This window comes from Adiantum capillus-veneris, chromosome 11, assembly GCF_014529385.1.
Source record: "Adiantum capillus-veneris isolate H3 chromosome 11, ASM1452938v2, whole genome shotgun sequence".
Classification (NCBI taxonomy): Eukaryota; Viridiplantae; Streptophyta; class Polypodiopsida; order Polypodiales; family Pteridaceae; genus Adiantum; species Adiantum capillus-veneris.
This window is the reverse complement of record NC_140941.1, coordinates 2,472,972-2,496,923: the sequence shown is the minus strand read 5'-3', so window position 1 is coordinate 2,496,923 and position 23,952 is coordinate 2,472,972. Positions and strand designations below refer to the sequence as shown.

The 23,952-nt window shown below is 39.6% G+C and overlaps 1 protein-coding gene across 1 annotated transcript; it reads left to right on the top strand.

The window, feature by feature from the left end:
* Positions 1 to 4,650: 4,650 nt before the first annotated feature.
* On the top strand, positions 4,651 to 5,704 carry LOC147446805 (origin of replication complex subunit 5-like). The gene is given in 3 exon segments (XM_086524553.1): positions 4,651 to 4,693; positions 4,777 to 5,244; positions 5,328 to 5,704. Coding segments are annotated over 3 exon segments (888 nt in total).
* The last annotated feature ends 18,248 nt before the right edge of the window (positions 5,705 to 23,952 follow it).

The following is a 23,952-nucleotide window of genomic DNA, read 5'->3' as shown; positions in this document are numbered from 1 at the left end:
GTAGAGACAAAGAACAATCAACTATTTCTTCTGATGAAGAAGTCTGTGGTTGCAGGGACGAGGCTTTGGATCTTGGTGATGGCAAATGTGTGATAGCAAGCAAACGTCTCACAAGAGATTTATGAGGAAAATGCTTACTCTCCTTACTGTTATACGCGTTCGTGTCATAAAAGCTCCACTACTTACCGTTCCTAGAGTCCTGTGCACCGCAAATGACATGGCATACATGCATTGGCTAATACTCTCCATGTTTTGTGAAATGATTACTACGGATGTTCCAACTAGCCCTTTTCCCCATAAAAACTGATACTGGCTCTGACACTTTACAGATTCTGTTAGTGACATAGTTTTGTCGTACTGGAACTTTTCTGACCCTTAAGCTACGTCTTTGACTAGCTCTAGTACTGGATGTACATGAAACAGTCTTAAAATAACTGATTCTGAATTTTCGTGGTCCTCAGATCTTTGAGAATACAAGTTTCACTATTCTTAGAAGTCTCTTTGCCATCTAAATAATATAGCTTGATTTTGGCCCCATTATACACTCCTGGCAGCAACAACTCAGATAAATCTTTCAGCCTTATTGTGTCACTGGAAAACACCCAATTGACTTCATATGGACCAGCCCAAGCTATCTTTAAGTTTGGTTTCTTAGGACCTAGTTTAAATTGATAGAGGAGAACCAAATCTCCTTTCTGAAATTCCATAACTTTAATTCTTTGAGCATGCCATGTTTCCTTCTTTGTTGAACAATTTCTTGTTCCAGCATAGCACGATGTCTCAACTCATCCAAGTGTGTTAACTCCTCTAGTCTCTGTTTTAGATTGTAATTAAAATCCAATACATACTCCACTACCATCATGAGACTAGGAATTACAAACTCCATAGGCACAACAACTTCAGTGCCAATACCATTCTAAACGGTGTTAGTCCAGTGGTGACCTTATAGGCTGTTCTATATGCTCAGAGAGCAGTCTCGAGTTTCAAATCCCACTGATGTGGCTCCTTCTGCACAATCTTAGTGAGAACGGTCTTGACAATTTTGTTACTGCTCTCTACTTGCCCATTGCATCGAGGATAATATGGTGTTGATTTTTTATGCTTTATTGAGAGCATTTCCATTAAAGTGTCCATAATATCATTTATAAAGTGTGTTCCTTGATTAGATACAATCTCTACAGGGCATCCATAACGGTATATGATATTTTCAAATAAGAACATAGCAGTGGACTTCGTAGTGTTGTGAGGAAGAGATTTAGCTTCCACCCATTTGGTGACATAGCAAGTAGCCATCAATATATACCTATTCTTCCTTGGACTAATTTTCTTGAATGGACCCATAAAATCTAGACCCCATTTCATAAACACTCCCAGTGGTGGTTGAACTGGAGTTAGAGGAGTCATTTCTTCTGTTGTGGGTCTACCCATCCTTTGACATATATCACATGTTTTACAAAAGCTTCTAACATCAACTATTAAAGTTTTCCACCACAAACTAGCCTGCAAAATTTTCTTATAAGTGATATCATTAGAGAAATGTCCTCTAGAATCCCCATTATGCGCCTCTGATATTACTTGCATTTTGCCTTCCATAGGTACACATCTTTGCAGAACTCCATCTACTCCCAGTCTCTAAAGTAATCCGCCAATGATGGTGAACTTCAAAATCTTAATAATCAGTGCCTTATCTGATTCTGTGTCCAATTGTAATCCTCCCTTAGAAAGAAACTAATATACATCATACAACTTTGGATTAGTTGTTTCTTTAGATGTTATCTGAAATAGTTCTGCATGCACTGGCTCATCTCTTAAAGATGTTTCAGAGTAGCCATCCGTACTTCTATATAGGAAATCAGCACCACAAAGGGTTTTACCAGGCTTATGAAAAATGTGAAACTCAAATTCCATCAAAAACATCATCCATCTTAGCAATCTACCTTGAATGATCACCTGGGGGGTTCACTATGTGTAAAACTACCATATCACATGCGTTCAAGACATGTTTGTAAAACCCCTTATCTGCAAATTTTGTTAGGAATATAATGTACCCTTTTCTTTTAAAATCTATAAGTTTTTTTCAAATTTGAAAAAATAATGCCCTTCTGTATATATATTTCTGTAAGTTTCAAGAACTTTAAATACCCTTCTATTGAACTCACGTGATAGGTTACATTTTTATTAGGTGACCTCCCCGGAATGATGACTTTGTTGATCAAAAATATTAATGCCTGATGATCCACATAAAAATGAAATAGCTTGCCAAGCAAAAAGTGTCTAATTTGGTAGCACTAAAAACCATTCCTAAGGCTTCTCTTTCAGTAGTGGTATACCCTTGTTCAGCCTGGCTGAATCTTCCACTGGCAAGATATACTGGAAAATCAGTTCTTCCTTCTAACTCAGCCAATATTGCTCCCATCACCAGTCCTGAAGCATCGACATGTACATGAAAAATGACATCCCAATTTGGTTGTCGAAGTACTGGCTTACTGATAATAGCATTCTTTAAACTCTGAAAACTTTCCTCACATTCAACAATCCAATTGAACTTGCTGGTCTTCTTTGTGAGTTCATACAAAGGTAATGCCTGGGAAGCAAACTTGTGCACAAATCTTCTATAAAAATTGATATATCCGAAGAAAGAACTTAACTCCGATGCATTGCGAGGTTCCTTGGCCTGTTGGACATACTGAAACTTGTCATTGGCCATTTCTATACCATTCTTGGACACTACATGTCTCGATAGTTGTCCTTTCCAGACCAAGAATATTTCAATGGATTCAAACAGATCTGCTTTTCTTGATAGCACTGAAGCTTTGAAGGCTCTATTTTGCAAATCTGAGACAAGCGCCATGTTGTACTGATTTGATCTCTGATCGGAAGAGAAGATGGCCATTCACAATGCTTTGCTTTGATCCCGACAGTGGAACCCCTCTATCTCTCAGGCTTAGCCTATCTCTCTCTCTCTCTCAAGCGTCAATGTCCTCTGTCATGGCTAGATCATAGAGGACTCTCTCTCTCTCTCTCTCTCTCTCTCTCTCTCTCTCTCTCTCTCTAGTATTAAGTGATTATGCCATAAGATGCATGCCCTAACAAGCCAAATAAAGAATCTTTTAGATGAGGGTGTTGTTCTTGGTATTTCAAAGAGTTAATTTACTCCACTAGAAAACTAAGATAGCTATACCAATGAGAAGATATGGTACCTCCGTGTCCTCTCTCTTAGCTATCATCTTTAAGACTTGTTCAACAAGCTTCTAGATGTGTTGGGATCAATTATATCATAAACTTGACTAATCTTCTTCTATGTAGCCACTAGGCATCAATATCTTGGACATTTAGACCCTCATTGGCCTCTTCAACATCATCATCATCATTAATACCACCATCTGTATAGCCTTTGTCTCCACATCTACGCCCTCATTTTTTTTATTGTTCTCTTCTTGCACATCATCCAAGTCACTCTTCTCTCCTTGTTCTTTGTATACAAACTCAATAGCAACACCAATGGCATGATCAAGAGCTTCTTTTGCACCCACAATAACAATTTTACAACCATCATTGTAATCTATAATAAGTTTCCCAATCTTTGCATGTGCGTGCATTGTTTAGTAGCTTTCCAAACTCTTTCTTCTCATCTAGATCTTTGGTGTTGTCATTCTTAAGGACAACCTAGAACTTTATCAGCTACCCTATGTAAAATATCTTGGGGTTGATCACCATATTGTTGTTGTATAAGGTTTAGAAGGTCTTCCCTCTCGTGTATCACCGGAGTGGGGGGACATTAGTCATGTGATACGCTTATGTATCACTAAGGCTAACAAGGTATAATGGGGGAAGGGATTACGGCTCCCTCTCCAGACACGTGGCGAAAAGAGAATCCTCCGGCCAGTGTTTCCTACACTAGCCAACTGTGCGAGACACATAGAGAAAGAAGTTTCTTTGTGTGCAAAAATAGGGGGGAGAGAGAGAGAGAGAGAGAGAGAGAGAGAGAGAGATAGAGAGAGAAAGTATAGATGAAGGCCAAAATACCCCTCTAATTTACAAAAAATCCCAAAATACCCCTCAAATTTCAAACAATCCCAAAACACCATCAATATTTTGTCACAAATGCCCTTCAATTTTTCCAAAATTCCCAAAATACCCCTAGTTGTGAGATTAAATTTTCTTGAAAGACAAAAAAATTTGTAGCTTTTCGTAAGAAGACTGATTGTCTATCAATACAAGAAGCTAAAACTAGAATTTGGGTATGTTACATAGGCTTTGGCGATGAATTTCATCATGATTATTAGAAGTAATTGCCCCTTTGCAAGGTAATTTCTGACAATTACATGCTAAGCACTCCAAAATGGATCTCAATTGTTAAAAAGGGATAAAGATTAGAAAATTTTGAAGAATCCAACCAAAATAGATACAAGGGTATTTTGGAAATTTTTACAAATTAGAGGGGTATTTTGGTAATGTTCTTTCAAAAATATATTGTAGCTAGTTTGTAATGCATGGCGACCTGCCACCAAAAAGTGACAAGCAGGCATGCTTTCATAGCCTAAGTCTGAAGATTTTGAGGGCAAGAAAACAGTAGGTAGCAATATGTGAACTGAAGATAGGGAGACGGTTAATCCTACTTGCTTCTCCCCTTCTAGTGATGGAAGCAGAATGGTAACTGAAGGGAATGCACCCCACAGTCCCAATTCTAAAGGTGGGAGATGGGTCATAGGACTCGTAGCCGTGAAGCATCTCCTTTGAACGTTGCAATCCATTAATCTCATTTCCAACATGAAGAGAAGCACTTGTCAGAGGGAGCTCCAATCTCCCTAGACATGCTCTACTTGCACCTTGTTGGACGATTCCCTGCACATAACACTGAGATCAACCAGCTCCTTGGCTTGCTTGGAGAGCCCAATCATTTGCGGTTCCCTCTCTTTGTGTATGGCGGAGCTTCCACAGGTAAAACCTCCATTTTGCTAGATATTTTTAGGCAGATGAAGCGGCCATTTGCATACACAAGTTGTCACTCATCGCATACACCCCGAATTTTGTTTGAATCCATCCTCAATCAGCTCAACAAACATGTAGGAAGCCCCTCAAATAGCCTTGCGAGCGTAAGGAAATGTGATAAGTTTTCAGACTTTCTGGACTTTCTGATTGACGCTCCTTTGTTGTCTCTAACAAAGCTAGAAGCATCGATAAAGGGCTTGTGAGTCCACACAAGTAAGAAGAAGGTATGAATGTCAAAAAGGGAAGAAAGTAGTCCGACCATAATTTTTTTATGTGATTATTAGTGCTTTTGTTCTACGTTCTAATTCCTTGGAAGGAAAATGGCTCATTGCTAGTGGTCTATTTGATATTTGACAATGTGGAGCTCTTACTGACCTCGTCAAGGGGGTTCCGGCTCATTTCTACACTATTGAGGCTCTCTGAGCTCTCTAGACTGGAAAACTTGGGGCTCTTTTTCATCAGCAGCTTGCAGGGGCCAAATGCATTCTTCTTAGGCACAGGCTCTCTAGAATCTATTCCAATCTATATGAGGGATTATACTGATGATGAGGTAGATCAAATCCTGTTGAAGAAAATGCCCAATAGAGAACTATACTCTGCTTTTTTGAGGCAAGCTTCTAAACTTATTTTCTTTCTTTTTCCTTTGAGTTCTGGCTTTTGCATGCCCTTAAGTACTTCTGGGTATCAGCGCATCCTATGTTTCAAACCATGAACACTTTTGAAGAAGTAGAATTGTGGTGTTAGATGTATACAGGAGAAAATAATGGAAACTACATTGAGATTTTAAGAAACTGAAGATAGATACTTGTGTTTTTGTCTAAAACCTTTCCATTTATAAATAGATGTTTCTAAGTGGCACATAGATTCCATTCTTGCTAGACGTGGTAGTGGAAGATGGACGAGTATGGCTAAAAACAATGACAATAGTTAGACAACCTCTCGACTCTGATGGTGGATAGTAGGAACCTCCAAGAGCAACATGCATGCCCTCAATTTCCAAGGAACTGCAAGTAGAGGGGGTTGCCTAGGGTAGATAAAGGCACGGGTGTCAGGAGGGAAGCTTGCATGTAATACAGAGATAGATACAGTTTTGGCAAAAATGGCAGAGAGAAAACGCTAGCATAGGATCAAAATGATGTCCCTTTTAGGACATCAATGATTTGATCCAATCTATAGATGATGAGCTGACTATGGCCAGCTGAGTGCAAGTTACATCATGTCTTAGACTCTATTGTTGATAGAGTAAAATATCGCCTTTTTGGAGGTTGATAGGAAACAAATATGCAAGAGTACTCTAGTGAGTCATTTAAATGGAAATAATAATCTATGTAAGGACAAATTGACAAGGGTGAAAAGTGGGGTTTATTGTTCATTTGCTAAGAAGGTCAATTTCAAAGTAGAACATGTCTTACAGTAGGCCCGTGAGTTTAGTAAGTTTCGGTGTGTCTTTGTGCACATGTATGTGGCCCGCGGGCCTAATTTCTGTGTTTGTACTTAATTTCTGAAGATTCAAGCCTTGAGTTTCTTTATCAGTAGTTTTAAGCTTTTGCCAATATTGCTCGTCTATGTTGCGATACACACCGCGAGTTTCTGCATGTGCTAACCCTCAAGCATGCTATGTCGCGCCTCAAGCCTTTTCATCTAAAATTTCTTGAGCCCGTTCTTTGTAGGTTTGTCCAATCCTTTTTGTCGCTAGCTCAAGGTCCTTGACTGTTTCCAATGCATGTCTTTAACAGAGGATTTTTTTACCATAAGATGCGTGTTTCCAGATCGGAGAGTTTTCAGTTGCATTTCCAGATCTGAGCGCTTTTGTGCTGAGGCCCTCACTATTTCATTTGTTGCTTTAGCTCTCCACTGAGGTTATACTGCTCTTATATGTGTTTTTAGGTTGAGGCTATCCATATCTTATAAGCACATTTATTTAAAGTTTTTGAATTATGTGTGTGCATCTTCTTGCATGTGGATCTCTTTGTTAGTGCATTCCTTGGATAACCTTGTTTTAATCCTTATTTTTCATTTGGTTGATCCATGTTCCAAATATTCAAAGCTTGGCCGGTTCAAATATGCCAAGGGGTTTTGCAAGAAAATGTATTGTGTTGTATAGTCCCTTCTATCTTTCTCCCAAGTCAAGGGCCCCCTTTTTCCCTATGTGAGTAGGTACCATTGCTCATGCTAGCATAATCCTATCTTTCCCTACAATGCGCATGTGCAAATGAGAGTTAACAAAATAATAGGTGATTGTTGATGAGCTACCATTGGTTGTTGGTGCCCTTCAAATGATGTGCTACTTCTGAATGCTTGGAGTCCTGGCTTATTGTTTGGGGTCTCTAGAGATGATAGTTCATGTTGGTGTGTCACAACTATGTATCGACCTCATCGGAAGGGACTCCTCTTAAGTTATTTTCCTTGGTGATTGGTTCTTCTTTGTGTGGTATGGGTGTTTGTGAGGTCCCCAACCGCGAGAAGATTGGGGCGACTTTGATAGATAGCCTTCCTTTATTCTCCTTTTCCATTGACGACACCCTACTCTGTTTCCACAAAGTAGAGATACGAGCAACAGAAGAGAGTAAGTCCTCTATCCATCATTTACGTGGTTATAAGGGTCATACGCCACAAGCCAGGTCGATAAATCTAGAATTCTAATGAAGCTATTTCCTAACATAAAGGTGAAATCCCATTGACATATTTACAATCCATAAACAACGTCGTTTTTCCCACGTTTAAGAGGCACGACCGCCATCCATAAACCATAAACATGATATGAGACTTAATCTAAACTAAATAGTAATTTTTGTGTCACATAGATTTGGATCATCTCGTCTCATGGCACAATGAGTCTCTAATTTCACTTCTCTTAACAAGAGAGAGTGGAGAGTTTCTCGACTAATCCAAACCACCCATCCTTCACTGGCAACCTGAGCCAGCCCCCACTTTCCACCCCATACACACACTTTTTACCACATTGTTTTACATATACAAACAGTGTTCCTTAATTAAGTCCAAACACAGGTTTTTTATACAGCCCTTCAAACAATACCAAAACAATTCAAACAAAGCCTAATGAAGACAGTCCTATTATTCAACAAAAATAAGTTTTCCAATTTCTCATGAGTTTGCCGCTACCCGCGGACTTTCTCTCTCTAACCAACAGAGCCTTTGCAAAGGATTTATTCGCTAACCACGAATTGCACAACCTTCCCATCTCGCTAACCGCCAAGCATCCCACTACCCGCGAGGCATCTCGCTAACTGCGAGGAACAAAATATATTTTTTCAACAATTCTTCTCTTCAAATGATTCTTCAAACATAATTAATCAATTATTTGTATCAATCAAAATCCACTTATCAACAATAACAATTTATTAAGCAATAACAATTCAAAAAACAGTGATAATTTATCAAACAATTCTTTTACTAATCTATGAAAACATATGCTTGTTTCTTGTGATAGAATCACGTTTCTCGGACGGTTTAAGGGGTTCCCTATGCTTAGATTCCCAAGTCAAACATGAATAGTAATGCAGAATTATAAATTTGTCTTACCAAAATTTGGAGCGCGTGTGCCTAACTCCTGTGTTGGAGGTTGGACGGCTTCGAATTCTTCTTCGGTTGATGCTTCCGCATGAGATACGTTCGGAGTAGACACCTTTCTTCCCATCGGGAGACGGCACGTCAACGATTGGAGATGGAGATGGCTTGAAGGTGAGAGGTTAAGGGAGAGGGGCTTCCTCCGGCACATCATTGCAAGAGAGCTTCCGCTTCTGTAGATGTGTGTGTTCAAAGTGAGAGGAGAAGGGTTCTTTATATAGGCCCTAGGGGGGTGCTAAGAATACTGAGAGGTTTCAAGAATAGGGGAAGGAAAAGCTCGCGCGTGCTCGCGGATCTATTTTTTTATTTTTGCGACGTTCGTGAATCCTATGCGCGATTTTTAAAATGCTCTATACTTATAAGTTTTCATTCTATCTTGAGAGAGAGAAAGAAAGAAGTATCCTAATTTTGAGTCACCTCTCTTTCTTTCTTAAAAATAGTATCTCTAAGCTTTTTCTTCACACATATATTAGGTTCCCACATAAACCTATTGTTCCACATAAAAAAAGATCATAAATAAATAGATTCTGAACCCGATTTTCAATCCGATTGCTTTGATAAACTCATATGACTCACAAAATTGAGAATCGCAAGTACTTTGCGAAATAACTGAAATGACTTCTATAGATAAATGTTGGGTACATTACAATCTCCCCAACTTAGGGATTTGAGATGTCCTCATCTTGAGGAAAAGTGAGGATACTCCTACTCTAATTACTAGCGACCATCATTATGTAAAAAATGGTGATTTTCAATCTTAGACTTATCCAGTCCACTGAAAGCTCAATCGTATAACTTAACAAATCATTTCTTATCCGATTCATTAAAACCCAATCACATGACCTAACCAACCTTGACTTAACCAGTCATCAAAACTTAGTCGTATGACTTAACCAGTCATGACTTATCCAATCCGTCAAAACTCAATCATATAACTTACCAGTCATGATTATCTCAATCGCATGACTTAACCAATCATGGCTCATTGAATCCACACAAAAAACTCACTTACATGACTTAACCAGTGAAACACTTTCTTTGTAGAAAACAACTCAATCTTCTAATCATAAAGTCATCAAAATGTCATATAGGGGTCTACAAAAGATCTCTCCATGAGCAACATAATAGAGGTTTCGACATAGCATAATATCTCTATGAGTCGGATAATGGGTATAGAAAACCATACATATGAGGAAACTTGAAGTAGCCAGCTACATCTTTTTAACCTATGCTCTTATACCAACTGTGAGGTCCCCAACCCCAAGAAGATTAGGGCGACTTTGATAGATGGCCTTCCTTTATTCTACTTTTCCATTGACGACACCCTACTCTGTTTCCACAACGTAGAGATACGAGCAACGGAAGAGAGGAAGTCCTCTATCCATCGTTTACGTGGTTATAAGGGTCATACGCCACAAGCCAGGTCGATAAATCTAGGATTCTAATGAAGTTGTTTCCTAACATAAAGGTGAAATCCCATTGACATATTTACAATCCATAAACAACGCCTTTCTCCCCACGTTTAAGAGGCACGGCCACCATCCATAAACCATAAATATGATATGAGACTTAATCTAAACTAAATAGTAATTTTTGTGTCACGTAAATTTGGGCCATCTCGTCTCATGGCACAATGAGTCTCTAATTTCACTTCTCCTAATAAGAGGGAGTGGAGATTTTCTCGACTAATTGAGGCCACCCATCCTTGACTAGCAACCTGACCCCAGCCCCCACTTTCCACCCCACATGCACACTTTTTACCACACTGTTTTACATATACAAACAGTGTTCCTTAATTAATTTCAAACACAGGTTCTTTTATACAGCCCTTCAAACAATACCAAAATAATTCAAACAAAGCCTAATGAAGACAGCCCTATTATTCAACAAAAATAACTTTTTCAATTTCTCATGAGTTTGCCGCTACCGGCGGACTTTCTCTCTCTAACCAACAGAGCCTTTGCAAAGGATTTATTTGCTAACCACGAATTGCACAACCTTCCCATCTCGCTACCCGCGAGGCATCTCGCTAACCGCGAGGAACAAAAGATATTTTTTCAACAATTCTTCTCTTCAAATGATTCTTCAAACATAATCAATCAATTCTTTGTATCAATCAGAATCCACTTATCAACAATAACAATTTATTAAGCAATAACAATTCAAAAAACAGTGATAATTTATCAAACAATTCTTTTACTAATCTATGAAAACAGATGCTTGTTTCTTGTGATAGAATCACGTTTCTCGGATAATTTATCAAATAGTTCTTTTACTAATCTATGAAAACATATGCTTGTTTCTTGTGATAGAATCACATTTCTCGGACGGTTTAAGGGGTTCCCTATGCTGAGCTTTCTAAGTCAAACATGAATAGTAATGCAGAATTATAAATTTGTCTTACCAAAATTTGAAGCGCGTGCGCCTAACTCCTGTATTGAAGGTTGGACAGCTTCGACTTCTTCTTCGGTTGATGCTTCCGCATGAGATACGTTCGGAGTATACACCTTTCTTCCCATCGGAAGAGGGCACGTCAATGATTGGAGATGGAGATGGCTTGAATGTGAGAGGTTAAGGAAGAGAGGCTTCCGCCGGCGCGTCATTACAAGAGAGCTTCCGCTTCTGTAGATGTGTGTGTTCAAAGTGAGAGGAGAAGGGTTCTTTATATAGGCCCTAGGGGGGTGCTAAGAATACTGAGAGGTTTCAAGAATAGGGGAAGGAAAAGCTCGCGCGTGCTCGCGGATCTTTTTTTTTTTTTGCGACGTTCGTGAATCCTATGCGCGATTTTTAAAAAGCTCTATACTTATAAGTTCCCATTCTATCTTGAGAGAGAGAAAGAAAGAAGTATCCTAATTTTGACTCACCTCTCTTTCTTTCTTAAAAATACTATCTTTAAGCTTTTTCTTCACACATATATTAGGTTCCCACATATGCCTATTGTTCCACATAAAGAAAGATCGTAAATAAATAGATTCTGAACCCGATTGTCAATCCGATTGTTCTGATAAACTCATATGACTCACAAAATTGAGAATCTCAATTACTTTACAAAATAACTGAAATGACTTCTATAGATAAATGTTGGATACATTACAATCTCCCCTTAGGGATTTGAGATGTCCTCATCTCGAGGAAAAGTGACGATACTCCTACTCTAATTACTAGAGACCATCATTATGTAAAAAAGGGTGATTTTCAAACTTAGACTTATCCAGTCCACTGAAAGCTCAATTGTGTAACTTAACTAATCATTACTTATCCGATTCATTAAAACCCAATCACATGACCTAATCAACCTTGACTTAATCAGTCTATCAAAACTTCGTCGTATGACTTAACCAATCATGACTTATCCAATCCTTCAAAACTCAATCATATGATTCTTCAAACATAATCAATCAATTCTTTGTATCAATCAGAATCCACTTATCAACAATAAAAATTTATTAAGCAATAACAATTCAACAAACAGTGATAATTTATCAAACAATTCTTTTACTAATCTATGAAAACATATGCTTGTTTCTTGTGATAGAATCACGTTTCTCGGACGGTTTAAGGGGTTCCCTATGCTTAGATTCCCAAGTCCAACATGAATAGTAATGCAGAATTATAAATTTGTCTTACCAAAATTTGGAGCGCGTGCGCCTAACTCCTGTGTTGGAGGTTGCACGGCTTCGACTTCTTCTTCGGTTGATGCTTCCGCATGAGATACGTTCGGAGTAGACACCTTTCTTCCCATCGGAAGACGGCACGTCAATGATTGGAGATGGAGATGGCTTGAAGGTGAGAGGTTAAGGAAGAGAGGCTTCCGCCGGCGCGTCATTGCAAGAGAGCTTCCGCTTCTGTAGATGTGTGTGTTCAAAGTGAGAGGAGAAGGGTTCTTTATATAGGCCCTAGAGGGGTGCTAAGAATACTGAGAGGTTTCAAGAATAGGGGAAGGAAAAGCTCGCGCGTGCTCGCGGATCATTTTTTTTTTTTGCGAGGTTCGCGAATCCTATGCGCGATTTTTAAAAAGCTCTATACTTATAAGTTCCCATTCTATCTTGAGAGAGAGATAGAAAGAAGTATCCTAATTTTGACTCACCTCTCTTTCTTTCTTAAAAATAGTATCTCTAAGCTTTTTCTTCACACATATATTAGGTTCCCACATAAACCTATTGTTCCACATAAAAAAAGATCATAAATAAATAGATTCTGAACCCGATTTTCAATCCGATTGCTCTGATAAACTCATATGACTCACAAAATTGAGAATCGCAAGTACTTTGCGAAATAACTGAAATGACTTCTATAGATAAATGTTGGGTACATTACAATCTCCCCAACTTAGGGATTTGAGATGTCCTCATCTTGAGGAAAAGTGAGGATACTCCTACTCTAATTACTAGAGACCATCATTATGTAAAAAAGGGTGATTTTCAAACTTAGACTTATCCAGTCCACTGAAAGCTCAATCGTGTAACTTAACTAATCATTACTTATCCGATTCATTAAAACCCAATCACATGACCTAATCAACCTTGACTTAATCAGTCTATCAAAACTTAGTCGTATGACTTAACCAATCATGACTTATCCAATCCTTCAAAACTCAATCATATGATTCTTCAAACATAATCAATCAATTCTTTGTATCAATCAGAATCCACTTATCAACAATAACAATTTATTAAGCAATAACAATTCAACAAACAGTGATAATTTATCAAACAATTCTTTTACTAATCTATGAAAACATATGCTTGTTTTTTGTGATAGAATCATGTTTCTCGGACGGTTTAAGGGGTTCCTTATGCTTAGATTCCCAAGTCAAACATGAATAGTAATGCAGAATTATAAATTTGTCTTACCAAAATTTGGAGCGCGTGCGCCTAACTCCTGTCTTGGAGGTTGGACGGCTTCGACTTCTTCTTCGGTTGATGCTTCCGCATGAGATACGTTCGGAGTAGACACCTTTCTTCCCATCGGAAGACGGCACGTCAATGATTGGAGATGGAGATGGCTTGAAGGTGAGAGGTTAAGGAAGAGAGGCTTCTGCCGGCACGTCATTGCAAGAGAGCTTCCGCTTCTGTAGATGTGTGTGTTCAAAGTGAGAGGAGAAGGGTTCTTTATATAGACCCTAGGGGGGTGCTAAGAATACTGAGAGGTTTCAAGAATAGGGGAAAGAAAAGCTCGCGCGTGCTTGCGGATCTTTTTTTTTTTTTGCGACGTTCGCGAATCCTATGCGCGATTTTTAAAAAGCTCTATACTTATAAGTTCCCATTCTATCTTGAGAGAGAGAAAAAAAGAAGTATCATAATTTTGACTCACCTCTCTTTCTTTCTTAAAAATAGTATCTCTAAGCTTTTTCTTCACACATATATTAGGTTCCCACATATGCCTATTGTTCCACATAAAGAAAGATCGTAAATAAATAGATTCTGAACCCGATTGTCAATCCAATTGCTCTGATAAACTCATATGACTCACAAAATTGAGAATCTCAATTACTTTACAAAATAACTGAAATGACTTCTATAGATAAATGTTGGCTACATTACAATCTCCCCTTAGGGGTTTGAGATGTCCTCATCTCGAGGAAAAGTGAGGATACTCCTACTCTAATTACTAGAGACCATCATTATGTAAAAAAGGATGATTTTCAAACTTAGACTTATCCAGTCCACTGAAAGCTCAATCGTGTAACTTAACTAATCATTACTTATCCGATTCATTAAAACCCAATCACATGACCTAATCAACCTTGACTTAATCAGTCCATCAAAACTTAGTCGTATGACTTAACCAATCATGACTTATCCAATCCTTCAAAACTCAATCATATGATTCTTCAAACATAATCAATCAATTCTTTGTATCAATCAGAATCCACTTATCAACAATAACAATTTATTAAGCAATAACAATTCAACAAATAGTGACAATTTATCAAACAATTCTTTTACTAATGTATGAAAACATATGCTTGTTTCTTATGATAGAATCACGTTTCTCGGACGGTTTAAGGGGTTTCCTATGCTTAGCTTCCCAAGTCAAACATGAATAGCAATGCAGAATTACAAATTTGTCTTAGCAAAATTTGGAGCGCGTGCACCTAACTCCTGTGTTGGAGGTTGGATGGCTTCGACTTCTTCTTCGGTTAATGCTTTCGCATAAGATACGTTCGATTAGACAACTTTCTTCCCACCAAGAGACGTCACATCAACGATTGGAGATGGAGATGGCTTGAAGGTGAGAGGTTGAGGGAGAGAGGCTTCCTCTGACGCGTCATTGCAAGAGAGCTTCCGCTTTTGTAGATGTGTGTGTTCAAAGTGAGAGGAGAAGGGTCCTTTATATAGTCTCTAGGGGGGTGCTTAGAATACTGAGAGGTTTCAAGAATAAGGGAAGGAAAAGCTAGCGTGTCCTCGCGGCTCTATATATATATATATATATATATATATATATATATATATATATATATATATATATATATATATATATATATATATATATATATATATATATACGTTCGCAAATCCTATGTACGATTTTTAAAAAGCTCTATACTTATAAGTTCCCATTCTATCTTGAGAGAGAGAAAGAAAGAAGTATCATAATTTTGACTCACCTCTCTTTCTTTCCTAAAAATCTTATCTTTAAGCTTTTTCTTCACACATAGATTAGGTTCCCACATAAACCTATTGTTCCACATAAAGAAAGATCATAAATAAATAGATTCTGAACTCGATTTTCAATCCAATTGATCTGATAAACTCATATGACTCACAAAATTGAGAATCTCAATTACTTTGCAAAATAACTAAAATGACTTCTATAGATAAATGTTGGGTACATTACAATGTTGATCATCCTTTTTTGAGTGTGGTATTGTGTGCTATATGTTTGGTGTGTGTCTATGTGGTGAGAGCTGTAGACAAGACTTTTTAATATCAGAGGGACAATTTCAAAAGGCCTCAAAGGTCTATCGAATGAGTCTTGAACTCAAGACTTTCTATTCAAGTGAGAACTCAACAAACCAATCTACCACACTTAAGACTGATGTCTTTGATCAGCAGGTAGGAGCGTTGAGCAAGAGTGACATAGAAAGATTATGATTGCGTGTGTTATGTCAAGGGCTATATGGTGGTTTTCAATATAGATGACATGGTTCTCTTCTCTAAATCATTGTGACAGTTGATATATGGTGTCTCTTATGTTTTCTTTCATATCTCTTCAAAAAAAGAATTGGCCTTTGTGAATGTCATGCTAGCCTATGGAATTAACCAGATTCGTCCTTGATGCAACTAGTGTGGGCTTATTGCATCCTTTGCTACGTATCAAATTTGGACAGAGGCTCCTTCCTAAGACCATCATGACATGGGATGTCCCTTCATCACTGTCTGGCTCAATTTGTGTCTTTTGGAAAGTTTGTCTATTTGTGCTCTAAAACTTCAAATAGTGGCTCATTAGATTCTGAGCAAAATTCATATGAGGGGGGATGGCTCACTGCAAGAATGGCCATATCTTTTTTGTATGTAGGGAGGTAAGTTAGCATGTAAGATATCATACATAGGGGGGTTTCTCTAGTTTGCATGCACGCAGGTGACATCCCCCCATGATTAATAGTGAATCCCCTGGGTTGTGAGTTGATCGACTTGTGCTTGGTCTTGTCATAGGTTATCACCATGGATTTGGCATGTACATATAGTTAGGGTTTGTGCTACTTCATACAAAGTCAGATGGTTCAAACTTTGAGCATTGGAAAGAAGGTATGCATGATGCATTGACACAATTGGGCCTAGTGTTGCCACTACAGGGCATGGATGCTAGGCCAGAGTCTATGATTGACGATGAGTGGGAGGACTTGGATGAGCTTGCATGTTGAATTGGGCCTAGTGTTGCCACTACAGGGCATGGATGCTAGGCCAGAGTCTATGATTGACGATGAGTGGGAGGACTTGGATGAGCTTGCATGTTCAATGATCATGTTACACCTTGGTGAGTCTATCTATCGCATTGGTTTAGATGCATGTACAGCTAGAGAGTTATGGAAAAGATTGTGCAATGCTTTTGACACAAATGAGTCTAGGTGAGTCTGTTACACCTTGGTGAGTCTGTCTATCGCATTGGTTTGGATGCATGTATAGCTAGAGACTTATGGCAAATATTTTGCAATGCTTTTGACACAAATGAGTCTAGAGAGATACCTACAGTCAAAGGACGATCTTGCAGACACAGAGATGTTGTGTGTTGGCATTGTGGTAATACTGGGCATGTACATAGGCATTGTTTTTGGCGAATGAGATAGTGCAGGAGACAACACAAGAGGGATGCTATCATTTTGGATGTCATGGGAGCAGATGTAGCATATGTGGCTATGCATGACAGAGATTTCACCTTTGCTTCCATGTTTACTCTTGACTTTCTTATGTCAGTTTTTGACGCCACATTACCTTCGCATTGAATACTAGATGTGAGTGCTAAATTTCATGTCACGTAGAGTCGTGAGTGGTTTAGCACATATGCTATTGTTATGCTTGGATGTGTGTGTCTAGCTAATGGTTCAGTGCGTGACAAAGGTCGTGCAGGAGATATCACACTATTGTTGCCAAGTGGTGCATCATACGTGTTGGGAGATGTATGCCATGTTCTAGGTTTGATGCAGAGCTTGATCTCTGTGAGTCAGCTACGAGACAGCGGATGCCAGGTAGTAGTGCTGGATGAGTTGTTGTTGGGGTAAAGCCCCATATGGCAGGTTAGGCCAGGTACCCACCCGCTATACTTATTCATTATGTACATAATAGAATAAGGGGGCTCACCTGTAGAGAGTGAGTTTTAGCCCGTACAAACACAAGGTCTCCTCTTCTCCTCTCTTCTCCATTGCTGCACACACTCACACACGCTCTCACTCGTGCACTTCAGTCCCCATAGATCCACAAACTTCGATTCGTATACTGCATATTCAGCCATATTTCTTTGCTTCAACTCCATCAGCAATTGCTACAATTTTTTTTATGTGGTGCCTTCTCCAAAGCGCCTTAGAAATGCTGCTCTTAGCAGTAGGTCCTGCCTCTCCTTGGTGGCTTGCACCAAGGCGTTGTACCATGATCTTGCTTCCACTTTCATTAACAGTGGAAAAATATGCAGTCGTGAAGCATCATCATCCATTCCAGAGACAACACATGCTATCTTAAGATTATCTAAGAAATCCAAAACATCTTCCCCCACCTTACCCGTGAAGGTTGGGAAGGAAACGTTTTCCGTTGCAAAACAAGATTTTCAAACTCTCTTTTTTCTTTTTTTTTCTTCTTTTCTTAAACACAAGTGACTTAGCGGCTTATAGCGGCTTTCTTGCAAGATTGGGTGGATAGATCAAAACAGGAATAAAATTGAAACATTAAAGGAGTGATGGTAATCCAACACGGGGAGGATCATGGGATTTGGGGAGCTAAGGATCTCTCCTAGTGTTGCAGCACCAAACAAGAATGCAATTTTCTACTCATGGAAGATCTTCCTATCTACATATATATGTACGTGCATGTGCTGCAAAAATCTAAACGAAAAAGCGGTTGGTCCGTTATCCACGATGCACAGAGTGTAGAGTACTCACTTATACCCTTACCATGCCGGTGTTGACAAGTCCGCACATCCATAGGAGGCCATTGCCCTTCTTCATAGGCTCCACCTTCCCTTCATTGCTCAGCACGTATGGAGAGATGGCAACATGTTTGACCACTCCTAGCCTTTTTGCTAGCAACAGTTGCAAGTAGTTACCGTAATCGGCTCGTTGCATGAATTCCACACCATTTAATTGTAGCTCATCTTTGGCCCAATGGGTTTCACCCGTGGTAGACAGTTTCTTCAGGATGAGTTGCACAGGGAGGAAGGCCCTCTATCCGCCTTCCAAAACAACAATGACAGTAGCGAAACCACTCTTCTCTAGGGCATGCAAACCTCCTTTTCACCTCCACTTCGAGGTTGTCAAAGTGAACTGGCATCACTCGCATGCGCGCCACAAATTGATGGGCAATCTTCCATCGCTTTACCTTGGATGACTTTCTTTCTCTGGTAGCTTAGGCACAATTCTGCTTTCCAAAGCCAAACTCAAAGCACTCGCGTGTCTAGATGTTTCTTCTTCCTTGGGGGTCATGTGATTTAGGATTGCCCTAGCCCTTCTTTTCCCTTGGCACGAGCAACCCCTTTGGGCCACTTAGGAGCCGAGGCTACGCTTTTATTTTCAGATTCCTTGGGGAAGAGAGGCTTTACTAACCTCCTTCCTTCCTTAATATGGATGATTTCTTTGCGGTGATGTCGATGTAGAGAATTTTCATTTCTCCTTTACTTTCGTTGATGGCACTCATTGATAGAGTGCGGTGGGTGATAGCAATGAGAGCAGCCTGCTACCCTCCCTCTGGTGGCTCTTGCCAATTCACGGTTAGAATGAAAGATGCGAGATGGAGAACTTACTTCCTGGATGTTGATGACGTTGTATCCTGGCTGTAGCACTTCGATGAAAGCTCTTAGTGCTCCTTCAATTTCTTCCTCCTCCGTTCTTCAATTAGAGACTTCCCACAGCCACTTGTCCATGGTCAACAACGTGCATCATATTTAGTGTTATAAATTGAAGGATTCCTAGAAGCCCTCCTCAGTGGGAGCAAGCGCAAAACGAACCCCAGTGGCCTCTTAGCCAGGCCCGTGCATGTAGAGCTCGTCACACAGGGAGTGAACAGGGGGCACAACCTAGCTTTGAGTGGCTAGGATGCAGACAGCAGTGATTCAAAGAACACTAACATGTCACACTGCACAGAGACAGAGAGAGAGAGAGAGAGAGAGAGAGATGGAGACGTGGTTGGAGGGGATGAAAACCCTTTTGAATGTGAGGGCAAACCTGATTCAAGATGGTATTTACAAAACCCTTTGTTTTGGCGAAATGGAGACTACGGTGTGTGTGTGTGTGTGTGTGTGTGTGTGTATGAGAGAGAGAGAGAGAGAGAGAGAGAGCCTATAGTGCATTCTCTAGGGAAACTTCATGCATGCGGAGATCCTACTCCTGTGTGTTGTGACCCTTGGAGTCAGTGTGTACTTCTCTTTCAAGTGTGTACTTCTCTTTCAAGTGCTAACTCTTTTTCTCCCCTTGATAGTGACCTCTCAGTGCTCTTTTATAGGTGAAGCCTGCTTAGTTTAGTATAAGCTAAATCGGTTTGGGGCCCTAAGATAGAGAGACAAAGCAGACACAGTCGGGTCTTCGATGGTTGATGGTGCTTTGTTTTGGGAAAATAAGAAAATGATATTCTCCTAGGTGGGCCTTTGTGACCATCACCTAGAGAGAGGTGGAATATACAACTGCTTTTTTTTTGTTTACAAAGTTTGTCTTGGAGAACGGAAATAGAATTACCCTACGGATGTTACTGAGGAAGTGCATCATGGATGAGATGTCGGCAAATTGTAGGCTTTACTGGTGCGTTGGTGTAGCACGCTCGTCAATTTCGGTGCTGGCTGGGGCATGCCTTCCATGTCATTCTTTGATTTGTTGTCACCGTCACATTTTTTAGTGTCGTCCTTCTTCATCTGTCGATGCGTCGATGTCCATTTTCTTTTCTTCTTCCTTCTTGTGTGTGTCGTGTGTGTGTGTGTGTGTTGTTGGTGCGTATGTGATTGTGTGTGTGTGCTTATGCGTGTAGTGTATGTATGTGTGTGTACATGTATGTGCTTGTGAGTGTGTATGTGTGTGTATAGAAAGAGAGAGAGAGAGAGCTGAATTTTCTATTTCTGTTATGAGAGAGAGAGAGAGAGAGAGAGAGAGAGAGATTGACTAAGAGAGAGTTGGGAGGGTGAGTGTGTGTGTGTGTGTGTGTGTGATGGCCTGTGTGTATATGGAAAGAGAGAGAGAGAGCTGAATTTCCTCTTGCTGATAACACAAAATGAGAGAGAGAGAGAGAGAGAGAGAGAGAGAGAGAGAGGGAGAGAGATAGATTTTATTATCATCCTCGGAGGTCAAATATGACCCATGGGATCAAAGTTACATGTGATGTAGTATGTATATAGCTAATGAGTGACTCTCGATGCTCCAAAATTGTGGTGATGAGAGTCGCAATGGAGAGCCCACACTTTGGCTGGGAGAGGAAAGTGTGTAGGTCTAAGTTATGGCTAAAAATGTGAGAGAAGCAAGTTCGGATGTGACCAAAAGCTGAGCACTCTAGTAGTGTGTGATACACAGACTCTAGAACTTGCAATGAGCATAATATGCACAGTCGATTTGACTCATCTCGATTGCCCCAACGCCCTATCTCTCATCGAAGGACATGGGAGCTAAGCCGAATGGCTGCGATAGTGCGTATCGCCGACAAGGGGATAGATTCAAGCATGTAACTGTGAGTACGGTTTCCTCTTTCAGCAAAGAACATGGTTTTGTAGTTGGGGGCAATATGGGTGGTGTAATGTATGAAGTGTGACCCACCAGATTTCTCCCAAGCCGTAATATATTGGCGTTTTAGAAAAGCTTCATTCACTTGGGAGTCAATTGAAGCATCATGTAGCAAGTGTAATGCATCCCATCTTCCAAACCACTTCTTTATGTCTTGCATCCATCCCGTGCTCAAGATCTTGGTTTTATGCGTCTTTTGAACTTTTGCTTGCTTCCCATGCAATTGTAGGAAGTCAATGTGAGGGGTTTTGATGCATATTTATCATGTACTCCTCAACCCTTTCCATGCCCATAACCTCAATTGGAAGACATCCCGACTCAAGGAGTAGGAGCATATATGGTGTTTGTGTCTTCACTTGGAGATAGGTTGTGAGAAAACACTTTTGGACATTCTCAAACTCTTTCCAAGTAGACTTTGAGATGCTTCTGCCCCACACTTCAACTCCATAAAGAAGAACCAGTGTCATGAATGCATCAAAAAGATACTTCTTAAGAACCCAACACTTGATGTTTCCCGCATTACACATGTTCTCAGTTGCATAATATGCTCTCTTTCCCACTTCCAAATGACGCATAGCACATTCATGCCACTTGTGATTGGACAGAACCTCAAGGCCAAGGTACTTAAAGCTCTCAACAACTCCAAGTGTCTCATTGTTGTACACAATGCATGGCTTCTCCTTATGGTTTTTTTTCACAAGAATAACCTTTGTCTTGGATTTGTTCACAATCAGCCCACTATGCAAGCAAAAGTTCTCAAGGACAACCATAAGCTTTTGTGCATCTTCTAAAGTGTGTGCTAGAAGCACTACATCATCCGCATACAACAAAAGCATGATTACCACATTGCAAATAGTGACCTCTTCAATGCCTTCTTCTTGCATAAGTCAAGTACCATTTGTTCCAATTGATCGATGCATAGACCAAAGAGAGTTGGTGACAACAGACATCCTTGTTTAACCCCAATAATGCTTACAAAAATTTCTGAAAGTTCTCTTCCCATGCGCAATTGACAAATCACCTTCTCGTAGATTCGAGAACCGCAAGCATAAACTCACTTGGCACTTGGAGTTCTTCCATCCTTCTCCACAAATTGTTACGTGGAATCATATCAAAGGCTTTCTTAAAGTCCACAAAACAACAATACAGTCGTGTGCCTTTCAACCAAATTTCCTCCATGAGAACACGAAGAGTGACAAGATTCTCAATGGTGCTATGGCATCGATGAAAACCCGCTTGTCCCTTTGCACGCTTGTCATTATCTTCAACCCAATCACTCAATTTCATCTCCATTATGCACCCAACCAACTTTCCCATAAGAGACCCAATCATTACAGTTTGTTAGTTGTTTACATTTGTTACATCTCCTCCTTTATGCAAAGGATTAACCCAATTAGTACTCCAATCATAAGGCATACCATGTTGAAGTGCAAGGTTGAACACATCACACATCCACTCATGGGTAAAATCTCCCATCCATTTGATCATCTCCAGCTTGATACCTTGAAGATCTCCCGCTTTGCGAGTGGCCAACTTTTCAAGCCCACTGCATATATCCTCAATAGTAAAAAAAGAAGGCATACATGGGAGTGAACCATAAAATGGTATTTTTTCAGCATTTGCTTGCTCATATAATTGCCTACAATAAGTGTACATATCCACAAGACTCAAGCTACTGAAATTCTCAACCCACTTGCCCCTCAAGTTTCTCCAAAATCTTCCACATGTATGTGCCTTTTCTTGGACTTGAAAAAGTTGTTTCTTTACTTCCCATCTTCTTCTCTTCTTTTGAATCAATGCCTTGTATGTATGCAAATAACTTTGATAGGTTTCTTTGTCCATAGTTGCATCAAGCTTTATCAAGGACTTTCAAGCATCTTGGCATTCTTTATCAAACCACCTTTTGCGTGATCTATCTTTGTTGATACCATGGAGATGCTTTATAGCAAAGAATTCTTCGGCACAAGAATAAATAACTTTCTTGAAAGCTTCCCATTTAGTTTCCAATGGTACATCATATTGAAGCTTCTTCATCCATAATTTTTGCTCAACCATTTCAATCTACATTGGTGCCCGTTTGAAATCTATACATAGTGATAATTTCTCTTTCCTTTGGCTGAGATTATCATGCTTAGTTGCTTCTCCACATGAAAGGTCAATACATAAGGTGCGATGGTTGGATTCCATTGGCCAAACATAAAACTCTTTATGCGATACATGATATCTTCGGAGAGTAGCATATACTCAATCACACTATCCCAATTATGTCTCCCACAGGTAAATCCATTGGTTGCACTCCACAAAGATATACCATTGGCAATGAGTATACCCTTGCTATTACACATGAGTAAAAGTAACTTTCCATAGTGATCCGACTCTTTCTCATCCATTGAAGAACGACCATACAAGTGAACTTCCTCCAACTCCCTTGAAATGTATGGCATATCAAATTGTTGAGTATCATGTTGCAATGTTTTTGTGCGAGCATTCATATCCCCAAATACAATAACATCACCTTCACCTTTGAAATAAGCAATGTCCTCTTTTAAATCAAAAAATGGCTGATCTCTATCCATGCAAGCATAAAAGAGAGAATCATGATGAGGAATGTAGCAACCGGGTACAAAAATGGGTGCTCTTTTTGGTGTCATAATTTTCAGCCATACATAACGTTTGTACTTGTCATCTTTCACAATTGATACAAAATCTTCCAATCCTTTCTTAACCATACATGCTACCCCTCCTTGTCCTCTTCATTGCTTAATATTCTTTGACCACATCAATGAATGTATATTGTAATTATCCAAGCCATTAATCCTTTGTGTATCATGCTCCCAAGTTTCAACAAGAAGTACAACATCAGCTTTGCTTGTTAGTTCATCTATGCCAACCCCTGCATTCGATGGGTATCCATTACAATTCCAAAAACACATTTTCAATTGTAACTCGATCTCATAGGTCATGCA